Source organism: Myripristis murdjan, chromosome 6, assembly GCF_902150065.1.
Source record: "Myripristis murdjan chromosome 6, fMyrMur1.1, whole genome shotgun sequence".
In the NCBI taxonomy this organism is placed as follows: domain Eukaryota; kingdom Metazoa; phylum Chordata; class Actinopteri; order Holocentriformes; family Holocentridae; genus Myripristis; species Myripristis murdjan.
Window position 1 is genome coordinate 32,909,030 of NC_043985.1, and position 18,548 is coordinate 32,927,577.

Genomic DNA, 18,548 nt, shown 5'->3' on the forward strand with positions numbered 1-18,548 from the left:
TCTAATGTCAGTAAAATCAGTTCTTTAAATACTTAAGACTTATTTTTCCTGACAATTAATTGTGATTCTAATTATTATTCTAATGCATCTACTATCTGTATTTTTCATTTTTCATGTTTATTATTTTCATCAGTATATCTTACATTTCTTACATTTCAACACTTAAACATCTCATATTCTCAGGCTACTTTATTGTATATACTTAGCCCTTATTGTCTTTAGTGTATATATTTCGCATATTTAGTCTCTATTGTATATACTTTTAATTTTAATTTTTTAATTTTTTGTTTTTTTTGTTTTTATTGATGATGCTGCTGTAACGTGTGAATTCCCCAGTCTGGGATCAATAAAGTATACCTATCTATCTATCTATCTATTAAAAACAAACAAAGAATACATTTTTAGCCAGAGTCCTGCTGCCTCCTGTGCAAACTGGAAAAGGAAGTATTAGTAATTTTACATGTCTGATTTTTTTTCCTATATATTTTCGTATATTACGCATTGGTGTTGATTCCCTGTTGCATTGAATGTGCCATTTAAAGTGCCGTTGTCTAGTTGGTGGTAATATTGTGACGTTTTTTCTGTGTTTCTCTGCACCAGATGATCCTCCTGGCTCTGGACAGCAGCAAAGCCTCCGTGCTGCTGGGAGCGCTGGACTTCAGCCCCGAGGTCGGCCAGAAGACGCTCATCGTCGCCAACTCGGCCGAGGAGGTCGAAGACGTCTGCAAGGTGGAGCGACACGCTGACAGCCACACGGGAGCGGCACATAGACCAGAATGCATTGCGGCCGCCTCATTCGACCAGATCCCGCCCGTCTCTAATGTCCGGTGCTCTCTGGCAGGTACAGTAGTGTTTGTGCAAGCGTTTCCCAGCCCCTCGTCTCCTGTGTCCTGCAGGCGGTGACGTGCACCTCGGCGCTCTGCCTGAAGACCCACGAGCGACTGACCCACCAGTTTGACTCCGTCATCCAGCAGTGGAGGAAAACCCCCGGCCGCGGCACGCAAGTCATCCTGGGTAATGAGAACATACTCTGTGCACACCTGGCTTGGACGTCTTCACTGACACCACTTTTTTAAATCAGCCATTTAGTGTAGTCTAGTTTAACTAGAAGCCAAAAAAAAAACTAAAAATTTGTTTTATAATGTGAAGAACGGGCAAAAGGAAGACAATCAAGACTTCCGGCGCCGATGTGAGTGGCAGCCTTTTCAGCAGCTCCATGTATGTCCGTGTTTGTCGCGTGTTGTTCCCCAGGTTTAGTTTATTTTCCTCTCCTGTTTAAATTGTTCATACTTCTGTTTAAAATGTTCATATTTCTATTTTTTTTATATCCCTTGTTTATAGTGTTTATATTGCTTACTGCTATTTATCATCTGTTTATACCGTATATTCTAAATTTGCACATTGACCTACATCTATGCACATTTTATACACCTATGCACGCGTTTTTTTTGCACATTGTTTTTTGCACACTGTTGTACCTATATCTCTAGTGTGTTGTACTTAGATCTTATTCTTTATTTTTTATTTATTTAATCTGTAATCTGTGGATACTGCTGAAAAACTGCGAATTTCCTTTGGGATTATCTATCTGTCTATCTATCTATCTATCTTTCTAATCTTAGCATGTTAATGAGGCTGGAATCAAAATGAGTTTTTAGTTGAGAAAAGACTGAAAGCGTTTCTCCACCATGAAAACAAACCAGTCAGTTTGTTGGATGTTAGCTGCTGCTGAGAAATGTGAGTTGATGGAAACATTATTTAATTACTCTGCTATTTAGATTTGGGAGGTCTGGAAGGAGATAAGGGAGTAGCTCCAGGGTTATATGGGGAGCTGAATGTGTCCTTGACCTTTGACCCTCAGTGACGACCAACGAGTGCCTGGTGTCTCTGGGCATCACCGACGCCACCTGCGTCGTTCACTACGGCTTCCCCTCCTCACCCCGGCTGTTTGGCAGCCGGCTCGCCTGCATGGTCGACAACTTCAGAAACGTCTGTGACACGGTGACCACACACACACACACACACACACACACACACGCACACACACCAGTCCTCAGGTTGTTCATGGTGTTCATCTACTGCATTGATTATAAAGATCCAGCTGCATTGATTGGTTTAAAGAAATAAATAGAGTGAGTCGCTCTAGCTTTGGTCAATATGAAATGTTATGAATCTATTCATTCATGTTTCTTTAAAAAAAATCTAACGTGGTGGTTTAATAAGTCTATTACCACTTTTTCCATAATCAGCAAGAAAAACAGTGTTTTGACTCCAATAATTTAACAACATGTTAAATTATTATTATTATTTTAAAAATGTAAATTACTTATCAAACACACCTGTGATAACATAGATTTAAAAATAAGCCAGAGTGATACCTCTTCTCTGAATAGACAAGCTAAGCCAGTGTGCTGCTGTTAGCCAGTGAAAATAGAGCAGAGTGGCGACTCCGCTTTGTTACACAATCTATGTCAGTGCTCTGCTGTAGCTGGAAATCTTCTGTGCCTTTGCCAGACATACGTTCATATTCCACTCAAAAACGATATTTCATTCAACTTATGTAAATTCCGCCATATTCCGCGTAGCGGCGCAGCTTGGTGGGCGTTATCCTGGTAATTTCTGCTCTGACGACGTGCTAACATCCGTGCTAACTCGCACTGGCTCTGCCTCATCATCGAGCCGCGGCTCGGTCGGCTCGCCGGGGATGCACTCCCCTCGGCCTGGGGGTGAACGAGCGGGCTCATCGCCTCCTCCAGTCCTCCTCCGACTTCGGAAAAAGAAAGTGTTCACGTATCAACCATAAGATGTCGCCATTGCGCTTTCAACCGTATCACCAGATGCGGTTAAAAGCTCTATATACCGTCTTTGGTATCACTGTTTCTGGTGCATAAAAAAACTATTTAAAATAAATAAACAAGCGACGCTTAGCCTGGCGGGGGGGCAAGAAAAGCCTGGCGGCCCGCCAGGCCTATAAAGCACTGGGGAAACCCTGGATTCCTGTACACGAGAGAGAGGCAGTAACACTGCAACAGGTTTGGCATTTAACCTGATGCTCAGGATTCATGCAGAAGCCTCAACAGGATGGCAGGCAGATGGTTTGTTGATTTATTATTTTTTTTATTTCTGGTTTTTCCTCCCTGGTTTCCTGTCAGGATCATACAGAGAGCTGCTCCCAGCCCGTCAGGTCGCTGCTGCTCATCTCGGAGAGGAACAGCCGCCATGTTGTGGGCATCCTGCGCTACCTGAAGCGGACCAACGCCCTGATGCCGCCGGAGCTGCTGTCCTTTGCCCGGGGCGTCCACGTCGCCCGCGAGGAGCAGAAGAACAACCAGCCGCTCTGCAGCTTCCTGAAGAGCTTCGGCGTCTGCAGGTCAGTGTCCATGTCATAAGAAAAGATGTTTGGTACCATTTTCTCCTCTGTGCGCCCACTGGTTCAGTTCCTATGGGTAGCATTTCCTGTTAGCTTAGCATAAAGACTTGAAGTCTATGGGAGCTGTTAGCCTGGTTCTGTCAAAGTGAAAACATAAACCTCACAGCAGCTCTGAAACGGTCTGGATCATGTGGATTTGACACACACGCTGTAAATGCTGTCACCTGCATTTGTAGTGGGTTTCTCAGTTTGCTCTTTACCTTATTTGTTGATTATTTGATGTTTGTTCTTGTTTCTTATTTTTTTTTTTGTCTTGAGGTTCTTAAATCTAAGCCACACAGCTCTGCTCTTTTGTTCTGTTGTGGAAAAACCAAGTTCAAACCCCGTGTGCCCGGTGTGAAGTGATGTAGCCCACATCATGTTGATGCAGTGTGTCGTCCTTTGCAGGGACAGCAGTGTGTGTCCGCACCGTCACCGGTTCAATTCCCAGCTCGATCACTCCGTTCTTCCTGCCTCTGGAATCATACAAGTGAGTGTGTGCATGTGTGTGTGAGTGTGTGCATGTGTGTGTGTCGTCGTTTTTTTATTGGACGTAGTCATTAATGAGCTGTGGTCAGAAAACACAAAGCTTAGCTGAGGCACACCGTCCCTGTCAGATAAATGAAGTCAAAGCTACATTTTGCATTTATTATCACATTTTATGTGTTATGTTTTTTATTTTATTCATCGGTGCTTATTTTGACTGGTTTGTTTTATCTAGATGAGATAATCTTATGAAACTCATGTTTTTGTTTTTTTTTTCATCTCACCTGCACAATCTGTTGCATTTTGATACTTTGTTCCTTTTTTGTTTCATTGTGCTAACAAACAAACAAACAAACAAATAGATAAACATTCTGTTAGATTCTAGTTTTTCAACACTGTCTATCACGTAATAATCTGTTACATTTTGATAAAAGTAAACATCCATTTTGCTACTTTATATCATCATTTGATATTTTAGGGATAATATTTCTTTCCAGTTTTGAATCGAGCCTCTGATGTGAAGCCGCAGCTCCGTTTACCGCTTAACACACAGCTGTTTACAAAGATGTTACTCATTTGATAGCCAAATACTGATTTAAAATAATTTTATTGCAAACTGTCTTGAGGTTCAGCTGAACTGTTTTATGTTGTGTGTGTTCTCAGGTTTTGCCGCTGTACATCAAGACGGCGTCTGTTTACTGCGGCCGCATCGTCAGGAAGGACGAGGGCGGTTTCGACAGTCTGGCGTCCGAGATGGCCGCCTACTACGCCGAGAACAAAACTCCAGCCAAGGAGCCGCAGGAGGGAGGACTGTACGCCGTGCAGGAGGACGAGCGCTTCCACAGGTCAAAAATAATGACTTCATACTGCACCGACCACCAGTCAGTCAGGAGAAACCGTTTTAGAAGACTTTACTCTAAATGTTTATTATCTTCACAGGAAAAAAATTATCAAAAAAGGAGAGAAAAATATGTTCATATTTCTGTGTCGGCATTGGCAGTTGGCCGAAAGAGTTGGAAAATATCTGCATGCTGGATATCGACACAAAATCTGTTGTGCATCCCTATTTCATATTATCACTTTTTATTTTACTCCTCCTCTGCATCAGTCAGGGACCTGCACAATGAGGTTTTCATGCTCTCTGATGAGATTTGTGATGCGGCTGCGGTCTTTATTGACTCTTCACCTCCTCACTGTTGGCTGTTTGTCGTGTTGCTGGTGAAGGAGGTGGAGGTGACCGTTCGGCTGACGTCACCGTTGTTGTTTGAATGCCTAGCAGAGTCTCTGTGGGTGCCTCCTGCAGGGTGAAGGTGCTCTCTGTGCCGGACAGAGGTGACCGCCTGTTTTTCAGCGTCTTGGCCTACTTTGTGGATGAGGGCAGGGAGGAGGAGGTGAAGTCCCACCAGCTGCTGCAGCTGCCGGCCCAGTTCCACTCCCTGCCCGGCCAGGCCGTGGAGATCATCGTCTGCCAGGTCAAACCTGCCGACGCCGAGCCCGACTGGCACCCAAAGGTCCTTCCCCCTCTCACACACTCACCCGCTGTCATGACTTAATTTAATTTTCCATCACTGACTCAATGTATGTCCTTCATCCCCTACTCAGTCTTACACTATGATTGGCTAATGGTGAGGGAATTTGTAATATCTTGTAAATTCTGTTTAACTTCAGGTTCAGAAAATACTTTCTAAATTTTTTGTATCTGAATTCAAGGGATAAAAAATTATTCTATGCAGTAAAACATGAATTCATTTTCTGAAAAATGTGTTTTTCAGTAAGAAGTCGGCCCAGTTCTGCAGAGATACAGCGTGTTCTGTTTTCACATTATCATTGCTCCAGTTGTGGTTCTCAGTTCATTCTAACTGGCATTAAAACATCAGAAGACTGTAAAATGTGACTGTCCAAATCCTGACTGTCTGGCTTTTAAAAAACAACAACAAAAAAAAAAAAACAACAAACTGCTCCCATATTTTTGCCCCTTAGTTTTGCCAGACAGACGTTCTCCCCCTCCATGTTTGTTTCTTCAAAATAAGATGTGTCGTGATTGGAAGCTGTGTATCAGGCCTGTGCTGCCACTTGTTGGCTCATGTGTGCCAGAGTCCCTTTACTGTGTTGAGTCGTCTCAGTGGAGATCAGAGTGTTTCTCACGCCTCACCTGTCCCACAGGTCACCAGAGCCATGAGCCAGAAGATTCGAGGTCTGCAGCACCGAGCCAGAGCCGTCCTCAGCCTGGGAAACACCGTCTTCGTCGATCCCATGGTACGCTCTCACCTCTCATCCGTTTAAACCAGTTCACCCGTTCAGTCGCCCAGTCAGGTCCGCTGTGGCCCAGTAAAATGAGCAGGTTTGCCATGGGGCTGTTTCTGCGGGAGGATCACAGAAATAACACTCTGTGCCAAATAGCAGTTTATCACAAGATGCAGAATATATTGGAGCTACATATATTGGACATGAAAGTCAGGGTTCCCGTGGGGTCTTAAAAAGTCTTAAAAGCATTGAATTGACAAATTTGGAAATAATACCTTTAAAAAGACTTGAAAAAGTCTTGAATTTTGATATCTAGGTCTTAAAATTTGTTCTGTATGTAACTTCTCCGCATCGCATTCCTCGTCAAACGTTTCATTTCTCAACCACGATTATTTTGATGAAATAACGTAAACCAAGAGCGGTGGAACCAATAATTTCGAACGCAATTCAGCCCCGGGAAAATGTTACGAATACGAATACGTACAAAGACCTCTTCACACCATCGCCAAACACCAGTCCTACAGTGGAAACGAGGGTATATCACATCTTTTCAAGTGCATGTTCCCCGACTCCGACCTTCAAGGAGTTCATTTTTCTTTGCCGATAGGGCTGTGAAATAGGCTGAGAAATAGGCATTAATTTTTGATATAAATGGTCTTAAAAAGGTCTTAAAAAGACTTGAATTTAACTTGAAGAAACCTGTAGGAACCCTGGAAAGTGTACACAGGTACAGGGTAGCTGGACTGTTGTTTGGCACCCAAAACACTGAATGAGCTGCGTTCCCTCCTGTTCTCTGAGGTCCGTGTGACCGAGGTGCCGGGCATGAAGACGCTCATCAACGAGTACAACGTCCAGTCGGAGATCCTGAGCAGCGGGATGGGAGTAAGCAACCCGCAGCACGTGGACCTGCTGAAGGCGCTGTGCCGGGAGGGCGTGGCCGCACACGGAGAGGAGGCCAGTCACGTCTCCGGGTGAGGAAACAGTCGAGAGAACAAACTTTAGTCTGTCAAAACCAGCAGAAAGTGATGCTCTTTGAAAAATTTTCCAGTCATTTTATGAATAACCTTTTAATTCACTGTTATATAGTAACCTTTTAATTCAATGTTTAAATGTCTCTTCTATCATTTATTCCTTATATTCCTTATTAGCACATATCAAATCAGATAATGTGTGATATGCATGTGTAAACAGAATAATTCAAAGAACTTGTAATTGACTTTTTTTCTTGTCTTTGTGTGTGTAATCAACTTGTGAATTTTTATAGTGATATCTGAAAGTAAAATTTGGAACCCCTTTCCCCTGTGCGTTAAAAACAGTGTTTTTTGATAATATGTGGTCATAAATAGGTGATTTTCAAAACTTTCCACCAATGGGATTTCTTGGGACTTTTTCCCCTCACTCAGGACAAACTGAGGATCCAAAATCAGTTGAGTTTGCTTCTCTTGCAATTTGTCCTAGGTTGACCCCAATTTTGGCCTAAAATTACTGGACTAAAAATCATTAACTAGATTCATCGGTTCACGTCACACAGCAAGTAGCATAAACACAAGCCAAAAAATTATTACAGCGTTAAAACCAGTGACATCAGCCCCATGATTTGAAGTACATGTCTTGGTATTTTTCATAAAAAGGAGAGTGGTTTCAGGAGAAGTGTAACCGCCTCTCGCAGTGATCCGCACACCGCTGAAGGTAGAGTAAGATCCATCACAAATTAACAACTTGTTTTGTTTTGTTTTTTTTTAAATTCCAAGACATGTATTTCAAATCAACATGACACTTGTCTGAGGAAGACCTAATGAAATGAGGAGCTGCTGTGAGGTTTATTTTTTCACTTTAACATAGCCAGGCTAATGACTTAGTGGGAAATAGGGGATTTTTTGCCGGTAACACTGAGGTCAAATTCTGTGACATTTTAAAAATCTCATAAATTGGATACGTCCCAGCTGCAATTTATATAGGCCTAGTAGATTTCTTAGTGTGTGTGTTTGTGTGAGAGAGATGACCACAGCAGCGTGTTCTCTCTCCCTCTCTCTCTCTCTCTCTCTCTCTGTGTGTGTGTGTGTGTGTGTGTGTGTGTGTGTAGGTTGGACGGTGGCACATGGGCTCTGGAGGTCAGGATGCAGGAGGTGGAGGAGGAGCTGGCTGAGGCCTTCAGGGCAGCGGAGAGCAGGAATTTGGCCAGTTTGCCCGGCGGCGCTCCAGACGCTGCTGCGCTGCAACCGGAGAAACCAGTCAGTCCAGAATCTGACCCAGACCTGGTCCCAGCTCCACCAGCGCTCCCAGCCCTCGAGCTCCACGACGTCCCAGTTTGTGATGAGAATTCTAAGTCAGACGTCCGGACAACGGAGCAGATAGTGAGGTGGGTGTCAGCCGCCTGCGGAGCTCTAAGCAAGAAGGGAAGATGAGTTTAGTTATTTCCAGGTTTGGGAATCTCACTGAAGTTTACTGTGGTTCCCACTGGGCTTGGGATTCTGGAATATCATGGAGTTTGAGTTGTATTCCAGACAGGGAAGATCTAGGAAACAGTTAAACTGTGGGGAAAGTCAAAGAATATCATATGAATTTTACAAATGGGTCACTCTTCAGGAATCTAGCAGAATGTGTTTTCCAGACGGTGAAAAACAACATGAGCAACCCAAGAAGGAAGAACCATTTTTTTAATGGAAAGTCATGGAAAAATTCAGCACTTAAGCATCAGGGCCACGAAAGTGAAGTGGAAGAAATTACATTACTAACATTTACTGACATCAGTCAGTACATCCTGCATGTTTTCCCTCCTCATGACACTCCATGCACTCGCTCTCTGCTCTGCCTCGAAGCTCCTCTGTCCTCTGGACCAGAACCACAGCTTGATGGCACTTGATGTCATCGTTCTCTCCTGAATAGATCTTTACTTGTGGTATTTAAAAATCACATACACTACTCACAAAAAGTTAGGGATATTTGGCTTTCGGGTGAAATTTATGGAAAATATAAAAAGTTCACGTTACAGTGATATTATATCATGAAAGTAGGGCATTTAAGTAGAAGCATACACTGGTGATTTCCTCATCTCAAACAATTTCTTGAGACAAAAGCCAACAACAGTGGTGGATATACCACAACAAAAAATGTCAATGTCTCAATAACTTGTCATGTGCCCTTGAGCATCAATTACAGCTTGACAGCGACGTCTCATGCTGTTCACAAGTCGACTTATTGTCTGCTGAGGCATGGCATCCCACTCTTCTTGAAGGGCGGCCCTCAGGACATTGAGGTTCTGGGGTACAGAGCTCCGAGCCTCTACACGGCCACTCAGCTGATCCCATAGGTTTTCTATGGGATTCAGGTCTGGAGAAAGTGCAGGCCACTCCATCTGAGGTACCCCAGTCTCCAGCAGCCGTTCCCTAATGATACGACCTCGATGAGCTGGAGCATTGTCGTCCATGAAGATGAAATTAGGCCTGTGTTGTTCATGCAGGGGCACAATGACTGGATTAATGATGTTATTCAGGTAGTATGGGCTTGTCACAAAGTGTAGGGCAGTTCTGTACTGACTAGACACACCTGCCCACACAGTAACACCACCACCACCAAAGGCTCGTCTGGTGACAACAGTGGCTGATGCATAGCGCTCTCCTTGACGTCTCCAACATCGTTGGCGGCCATCATTTCTGCTCAACATGAATCGGCTTTCATCAGAGAACAGCACTGAGGCCCACTGGTCCCTCGTCCAGCGTAAATGCTCCCTGGCCCATGCAAGACGATGACACCTGTGCCTGGTGGTGTGGTCAGGTACCCTTGCAGGTCATCTAGCACGCAGAACATGCTGATGTAAACGGTTTCGAATGGTCTGACGTGACACTTGGGTGCTTCTCACCTCCCTTAAACGTGCCTGGAGTTGAGTGGCATTCATCATCCGGTTCCACAGGGCACTGTTCACAATGAAGCGGTCATCAGTGTGGGATGTGGCCAAAGGACGTCCACTTCTATGCCTTTCTGTGACTCTTCCAGTCGCTCTGTATCTCTGTTGCAACCTGCTGATGACACTCTGTGACACTCTAAGCTCAGTGGCCACTTCCGTCTGAGAACATCCTGTTTGAAGCCTCGCAATGGCGAGGTGCTGCTGATCAATTATTAGGTGTCGTCTTGGTCTCATGATGTCAAAATGTGAACAGCATGATGAGGAGGACTGTTTAAATACCAATTCTAATTGAACCAGGAAATTTATTGGTCGATTCATGGATCAAACACCTGTTGTGAATTTTGCCGTTAAACTCCTTGTTAGAGAACAGCAACTTGTGCAAAAAGTACTGAAACACTGAACAGTTGGACATGTGCATTCAAAAGTTTGCAGAAGGTCACATTAAGTTCACCTGTAAAGGTTATAATGCATTTTAGGTTCATCCTGAAATTTCACCCGAAAGTCGAATATCCCTAACTTTTTGTGAGTAGTGTATGTGCATTGCCTTGGATAAAAGCGTCTGCCAAATGAAAACTGTAATTGTGACATACGGAGGATTTGTTGTGGTAAGCAAAGACAGTTTGTGCAAACAAATTGGGAATGTTGGATATTATAGGGTATATGGGACGTTGTAGGGTAAGTAGCCTTTGCTGATTGAAATGAAACCGTTGGCCTGTCATAAACCGAGCTGAAGCTTTGTGATGTTGATCCACAGGAACGGAGACATTCACGGATTTTCAACCAAAACCATCCTGGACGCACATCTCGCTCCGTGTGAAAATGGTGGGCAACGTCTGTGTTTGGGCTTCTATCTTCACCTTGAAGAAATAAAGTAGTGATCATTAATGTGAATAGAGGTACGATAGACGTGTGTGTGTGTGTGTGTGTGTTTTCAGGTCTCCCTATCGATGAAAACCAGCACAACAGTACGCAGATCATCAGTAAAGATAAACTGCTCAGCACTGACTCTCAGATCAGGTACAGACTCTCGCTACAATCAATTAGCTTGCTTTTATCTATTGACTATAAAATAAATACTTTGTTTTTTCACTGCTGCTCAGACAAAGGAAACAGTTATGAGCATTTATTTCTTTCTCTAGTAATTTGAAATGGAAATTAGTCATTATTTTTAACATTTTACAGATAATGAATCAGATAAAACTTAATTAATTGGAAAACAAAAAATCTGCCATAAAAATAACCATTAGTTGCAGAAGGTAGTTCAGCAGCTTCACCTGGTTCAGTTTGGTGTTTATCAGCCAGTAAAGGCAGGAGTCGCTCTGTCCGGTGGCTGGACGTTGACTCCGGCTGCGCTCCAGTTTCCACCCGCAGGTCCGCTGGTACCAGAGGGCCGACTGCATGGTGCTGACGGTGAAGCTGATGAGCCCGGAGTGCCAGCGCTGTGACTTCTACCCTGACAGAGTGGTGTACAGGTCAGCCAGCAGGGGGCGCACAGACTCTCCGCCTCACACAGCGCTAATGTCAGTCAGAGGAGGTTTTTATCCAGAGGCTTCACAGAGGACATCTCTGACCTGCTGGTGTTCAAGCAAAACCGAACAGAAACAGCCCCCAGAATAACACCAAATTACAGAGAAACAAACACAAAGTGGATTATGGCAACATCCAAAACAAAACCTCCTGGTAGTGTCTGCAGTAAACTTTAGCATACTAGACATTTCCCAGAGGGAATAGAGAAAAGCGCTAAATGTGCTTTAGCCAATAATTGTAGTTACAAAAATAAAACAGGCTCTGGGACTTGTTTTTTTACTGTGAAATCAGGAGGAAAAGCTGTTAATGTCACTGTTTGATGTTCAGTGCGGTGATTTCTCTCTGATTTTTTAATTTTTAAATTTTTTTAGCGGCAGAGTGAATGGTCGGGTTTACCGAGCCGACCTGGAACTTCACGCCAACATCGCTGCTGATCGCTGCTGCTGGGAAATGAAATCCAACGAGCCGGTCATCAAACTGGTCAAACAGCAGCAGGGACACTGGGACCGACTCCTCAGGAACAAGGTACTGGATTTCACCGCTGGTTGAAAAGACCGCCCAACCTTGCACAGGTTAAAAATAATCCTAATCCACCCGTCAGCGGTCAGAAATCTGTAGACAATCAGGAGTGATGCTTTGCACATTTCTTTAAGACACTGAAATTTGAAAGATGCAAAAGCCTGCTCAGGTGTAACTTGTGTGGGAAACGCTGATGAGGTGTGTTTGGCTTTAAAAGTTTGTCATTTCCTCTGCAGAATATTTTTGTGAGTTATGACCTGGAGCACATCGACGAGGAAGAGCCAACACCAAACGGTAGGAACCAGTCTCACAGGGCTTTTGGACTTAATGCTGCACCGGGTTCAGTTTTTGAATTTGACTAAAGCGGGACGTGTATAGTCAAAGTTTTCAAATTCGATGCAAAGTTGAGTGTGGGAACCCTGATAGACATCCACGATCAGGATTTTAATATTTTATTTTCTAAGCAAGACTCGTGCTTCCTCTGGAGTTATGCAGGATGCTGCAGCTTTAAAACATCAATTTTAAAAATCACAACGTTAAACAGGACAACAGTGATGCTGTTGTAGAATTCTTTGGTTTTGGAGAGCCAGCAGTCTTACAGGTGAGTAGTTTTTTTTTTTTCAGATAGGAACACAGTTTTTATAGGGTTGGATTAAGTGAAAATTTAGAAAACGGGTGAGACTACTGATGAGAGGGCAAACGTGTGAGGAAGAAAAGCTGCTTTGGACGGAACAGAGGCGGGGCCGGTGCCGTGCAGCGTGGTGGTGACCTCCTGTGGTTTGATGTGCAGGTGTGCGCTTTGTGGGGAACACGGGAGAGGACGGCTGGTACGTGCACTCAGACAGCGACAGCGACAGCGACTGAAGACGGCCAGCATCACAAAACAGAAACTCGTCGACCTTCACGTCTCCTCCCAGCCTCGCTGTGTCCTCCACGGTCCTGCAGGGCCCACGGGAATATTTTGACCCCTGTATTAACGGGTTTCAGTCATGTGGCTTCTCTGTTGTGGCTGATTCTTGAGAACCAGACGCACTTTTCAGCAGTTACATGTCACAGCAACAGAAGGCATGTTGTTGTTTGGATTTCATCCTCAAGATGGCACCATGTACCTCACATGCTGCCACCAGATCAAATCAAACATCAGCCAGCATCACTTTTCTGAATATTTGTAGTTTATATTGTAGGTTACTGTAGCTGCGGGTTAACTGGAATCAAATTTAGTGCGTTGTTTGGATATCCATTTAACCCTCCTGTTCAAATTTACCAAGATCATTTATGTTTGGGGTCAATTTGACGCCAGGAGTTTAAACCTCAACAAAATTATTATAGTTAAATTGTTACCAAAGTTTATGTGTCAGGTACTTTATGTGTCTTTGTTGGCTACCTACATAGCCCTTTAAATAAAACATAACCCCCCCGCCCCCCCTCGTGTTTTTATGGCCGTGGCCGGAGGCGTCATGTTTTCAGTCCCGTTCTCACACGATATCTCAGGAACGGCTTGAGAGAATTTCTGCAAATTTGGCGTAAATAAAATCTTAGACTCAAAATGAACTGATTCGATTTGGGTCAAAGGTCACTGTAACTTCACAAAACACATTTCTGGACAGAACTCAGCAGTTCATACACTAATTAATTTTCACATAAATGTCAAATAAGCTATAAACAAACACCACTGTGTGTGAAACTCCTCACCATCACTTCAAAGGCAGAATGAGCAGAATCTGTCACTGCGGTTTGTAAACACAACATTCAGTCGGCCCTTCCTCCCTGGTTTTCATTTCCTAGGACGGCGATGGAATGTTTTCCATCACCATCCTAGGAAAACAGCCTCCTCCTCTCCCTCAGGGCTCGCCAGCGGGTGAAAGCTGACCAGCTTCGTCTGCCCGGCGTTTCTCCTGTTTTCTTCGCTTCCTATTGGATGTTGTGCTACGAATCTGGCAAAACGCTGCGCTGTGATTGGCTGGGAGCGACACACCTGCTGCCCAAAGGCCGACGCCCAAAAGAGTCCCGAGCTCAGCAAAACAAGAAAATCCAGGCAGAGGGCAGCAGGTTGTCCTAACATCAGTGGAAACCAGCAGAAAGGAGGAGGTTAGGGCTGCGGCTAATGTTATTTTCATTTTTGACTGATTTTTTTTTTTTTTTTTTAATTACATGGTTAATCATTTAGTGTATCAAGTCCAAAATAAGTGCCTGTGGGAATTTAAGAGTCCAAAATGATGTCTTCAAATTGCTTTCCTTCATCAACTAAAAACATGTAGGCTTAATCCTAAAATTAAAAAGTATTAATTTTGTAATAAGATCAGAGAAAAGGAAGATGATCGTAGCGTGTTGGAGATCTCGGTCAAGCTGGAATCACTGGCTGGTGTTTTTACTTGATTCATGACTGAATTGATCACCTGATATTCTAATCAGTTTTCTGTTGATTGGTTGATTTAGCACTTCAGAAAATGCAGTGCCTAGCAGAGCAGTCCCAGGTGAGTTTAGATTTTAGTTTAAAACACTGATAATGTACTTATTGCATGTTCTGAGTTTACACGGTCCTCATTTTATCCAGTTCTATTATTGTAGCTTTAAGTTTTCATTTTGAAATGCAACTGAAAACATTTAAGGGTTACCTGATCGTTACTTCTTATGTTGTAATTATTATAATTAGTCAGTATATTGTTGATTTATTTGATGGGTAAACTTGATGAGCAGCGGTGTGTGTGTGTCCATATTAATTGGTGCACTTGTATTCTGTTTATTTGTGTTGTTAGGACACTGCTGCTGTTCTGTCGCTGATTCTGTTTCTTGCATTGACTTTTTTTTTTGTTCCTGTTATTACTTGAATTTGGTTTAAAACTGAGCAGCTTTCCCATGTGGGCCATGAGGCTGTGAACGTTTATTTGTGTTTGTGAACTCTGGACTGAAACTGACCGTTTTATCTGATGTTTGACGTGATTGCACTCATAAGAAACTGGTCAGTGATTTCTGTTTTACAAAGTAAAATTAACCTCATGATGCCCTTTTCCCCGCCTGACAGTATGAGGATTGTTTTGGAGCGTTTGTTATTAAAGGCTCCATGTAGAAAGTTCTGCTGTGTGTAAAATCCAGATCAGTTCAGTCCAGATTTAAAGCGGTTTTGCTCAAACTCCCAGTGTGAGCCCAACAAAAATGAGTGAAGTAACGTGACTCTGCTAAATTTAAAATGTCCTTCAAAGTGTGACGTTATTTTGGGTCCACACACAGAACTTTAATGAGTAGAACAGTCATGGCACGGTTTGCTGTGGTCATTGGGTGTACAATACAAAATAAATTTGAGATGGTGTAGCTATGGTCACAAAGCAGGTCACCCTCCACAGGCGATGGAGAGTCGATTCTTTGGCTCTGTAGAGTTATAATCGACTCTAACGCGATGACTTCATGAGTCCAGACTGCATTAGAATCGACTTTCCATCTGTCCGTTCCATCATTTTGGCCGCGTTGATCAGTCAGACTGCATGAGAGGCACTTTGGGTTGCCTCTGCTGTGCTGTCTGCGACACCCACAGCCTCGCCTCGTGATCCAGCAGAAGAAGTGTGTCTGATCGAGGCCTGAGCGCCTCCTGCACTGGTAATGGAGTCGAGTCGTCGATTCCAAAAACGGGGGAGTCATCAGTGCTCCTTGGCATAGACAGGGTTCCCACGCATCCTGGAAATCTTTGGAAATTTATGGCCTAGTTTTCCAGTCTTGGAAAATACCTTGAGTCAGTGGAGGGGGGTGAACCTTTTTTTTTTTTTCCTAATATGGCGATGGAATTTTTTTTTCATTGACTTGAATTTATTCTCTACAGCCTTTCTCCAGTGTTAGCCATAACCAACTCCTGACCCTAACCTCAACCCTAATTATAAAGCCAGTAAACATGCAGAACTGTACTAGTGCATCTGCAAGGGAGTCATTATAGTTTTGTTTTCATTCGTTTTTATTTTGTTTTTAATTTTTGCATTTTTTTTTTCCAATTCAGTTTAGTAGTAGTAGCAGTAGTAGTAGTGGTGGTTAAAAAAAAAAAAAAAAAAAGAATTTAAATGATTGTAGCATCAGACTACAACATAAAAGTGAAGGGAGTCTGAACACTTTGTGAACACACCGCTGAAGATGTGCAGGTGAGGTGCCTTCGATGAGTTTCCTTTTGTCACTGAGGATTTATAGCTTTAGACCTGCTTTGTCTTATAAATCACATTTTTCTTCCACTGAAATATCCCATGCAAGTATTATTGAGAGAGAACAAATTGGCCTGTCTTTTCTAGAAAAAAAAAAGTTTATTGGATCATCTGCCAAATTACTTGCAGATGCTGTTGTTTTTGCCCCATATTTAATGATTTTTCCAAATTTAATAGGGAAAAGTGGGTAAATATAAAATGACCGTGATGATATCTTTTCAAATGACCAGTACACAGTCTGTACACATCAGTGTTTCTCTGGGCTCAGTTTGACCTCAACCTTGGGTCAAGGCTTGAGAATTGAGAATTGGTATTACAATACAAATATGATATGTCGATGTCCCAGTCTCACTAAACATCAGCACCAGCGCCTCTTCACACATCTGACCAAACTGACAGCAACACTAAACACAGTTTCTCAGTATTTTTTATTTTATTTTTTCAATTTTTATTTTTATTTCAGTTGACTAAAATGTTCTTTCACACCTAGTTTTGGTTTTTAGTTTTAACTTGAATAATCCTGGTCTGCAGGACTGTGGTTTGCACATTCGACAGATCAGTAAAAGGCACGACTGTCAGGTGGGAGACTGGAGTTTGATTCCCGTGTGAAGTGACGCTGGTGTTTGTTACCACGTGGCGACAAAGTATTTTAACCTTAACCACAAGCTTTTCCTAACCTGAATAGATAGATAGATAGATAGATAGGTATACTTTATTGATCCCAGACTGGGAAATTCACATAACCAAGTAGTATTGGCGCGTAAACCAAACCAACCTGCAAATGTTGCAAAACATTTCTTATCTGTTTATTTCAAGGTATGTGTCGTGATGTACTGCAGGTACGGGGATACTACTACTACTACTACTATTACTACTACTACTACTACTACTACTACTGCTACTGCTACTGCTATTAGTACTGCTTCTACTATTACTACTGCTGCTTCTACTACTACTGCTGCTACTGCTACTAAAACTACTACTACTACTACTACTACTAATGCTACTACTACTCCTGCTACTGCTACTGAAACTACAACTACTACTACCGCTTCTACTACTACTACTGCTGATACTAAAACTACTACTACTACTACTGCTACTACTAATGCTACTACTATTACTGCTTCTGCTACTACTGCTGCTACCACTACTGCTGCTACTACTACTGCTACTAAAACTACTACTACTACAAGGCTACTGCTATTACTGCTACTACTACTGCTGCTACTACTACTGCTACCAAAACTACTACTACTACTATTACTGCTAAAACTACTACTACTACTGCCACTGCTACCACTGCTACTGCTGCTACTACTACTACTACTACTGCTACTGCTACTACTACTACTACTTCTACTATCACTGCTACTGCTACTACTATCACTGCTACTAATACTACTACTACTACTACTACTACTGCTGCTGCTGCTTCTGCTGGGATAATTTGGGACCTGGGAGGTGTAATGACTGCTCTACTCAACTGAAGTTCTGTGAGGCCAAAATAAGGGGCTGTGGCTCTGCTGCCTGGTGTAGTAAACTTTTCATGGCTGACATGGTAAAGCACCCGGTGCCCTCTGTCGATGCTCTTAGTGCCACTGGAATTGGGTCAGTGGTCATATTTAATTTGCTGGAAAATGATTCACTCACTGAGCTGCTCCATTAAGATATTTTGTGATTGTCAAACACACACACACACACACACACACACACACACACACTGGTTATCATCTGTCAGTGTTTATTTTGTCTTTATCTGATAAAGGTTGCAGATTGAATCTTTTGTTAACATTCTTGACATCTAGTTTAGTGTTAATTTAGCAGCAAAGTGCATTCTTTGTTTTACAAATAGTTTGTTTCTCTTCATGTAATATCTGCAAAGCATTGCCTGTCTGTTATTAAAAAAGATTAACTACAAGTATGATGTGTATTTTTGTTTGATTCAGTAGCTTACTGCTCCATCATAATTAAATAATAAACAGCAGAAGTCCAGTTTTTATTCCAGATGAGTGGCTCAGTATTTATAGTAACCATCTCTGGTTGATGAGATTCCTATGTACTGCATTTCTTTATCAGCGGCAGTGATTCTGGTGGTTTTGCAGCTGCAAGGAGAAATAAAGTTTGTGTTATATTCATTTCAGCATTCCAACATTAAATAGTAATAGTTGTCATGGGGTAGATTGGGAGAAAAATGAATTTAAATGACTGTAGCATCAGGCTGCAACATCAAAGTGTAAAAAGTGAGGGGAGTCTGAACATTTTGTGAACACACCGCTGA

General features: G+C 42.7%; 1 protein-coding gene across 4 annotated transcripts in view; it reads left to right on the forward strand.

The window, feature by feature from the left end:
* Positions 1–14,207, forward strand: part of tdrd12 (tudor domain containing 12) — a 33,415-nt gene extending 19,208 nt beyond the window's left edge. For all 4 annotated transcript variants that reach the window (XM_030053048.1, XM_030053049.1, XM_030053047.1 and 1 more), the window contains exons 24-39: positions 601–729; positions 897–1,014; positions 1,862–2,001; positions 3,153–3,370; positions 3,818–3,899; positions 4,559–4,740; positions 5,199–5,406; positions 6,059–6,151; positions 6,938–7,110; positions 8,223–8,498; positions 10,798–10,865; positions 10,979–11,060; positions 11,402–11,515; positions 11,942–12,095; positions 12,326–12,383; positions 12,880–14,207. In XM_030053048.1, the coding sequence (XP_029908908.1) occupies positions 601–729; positions 897–1,014; positions 1,862–2,001; positions 3,153–3,370; positions 3,818–3,899; positions 4,559–4,740; positions 5,199–5,406; positions 6,059–6,151; positions 6,938–7,110; positions 8,223–8,498; positions 10,798–10,865; positions 10,979–11,060; positions 11,402–11,515; positions 11,942–12,095; positions 12,326–12,383; positions 12,880–12,953 (2,169 nt within the window). In that variant the 3' untranslated portion in view covers positions 12,954–14,207. The remainder of the gene's footprint in view (positions 1–600; positions 730–896; positions 1,015–1,861; positions 2,002–3,152; positions 3,371–3,817; positions 3,900–4,558; positions 4,741–5,198; positions 5,407–6,058; positions 6,152–6,937; positions 7,111–8,222; positions 8,499–10,797; positions 10,866–10,978; positions 11,061–11,401; positions 11,516–11,941; positions 12,096–12,325; positions 12,384–12,879) is intronic.
* Positions 14,208–18,548: the final 4,341 nt, after the last annotated feature.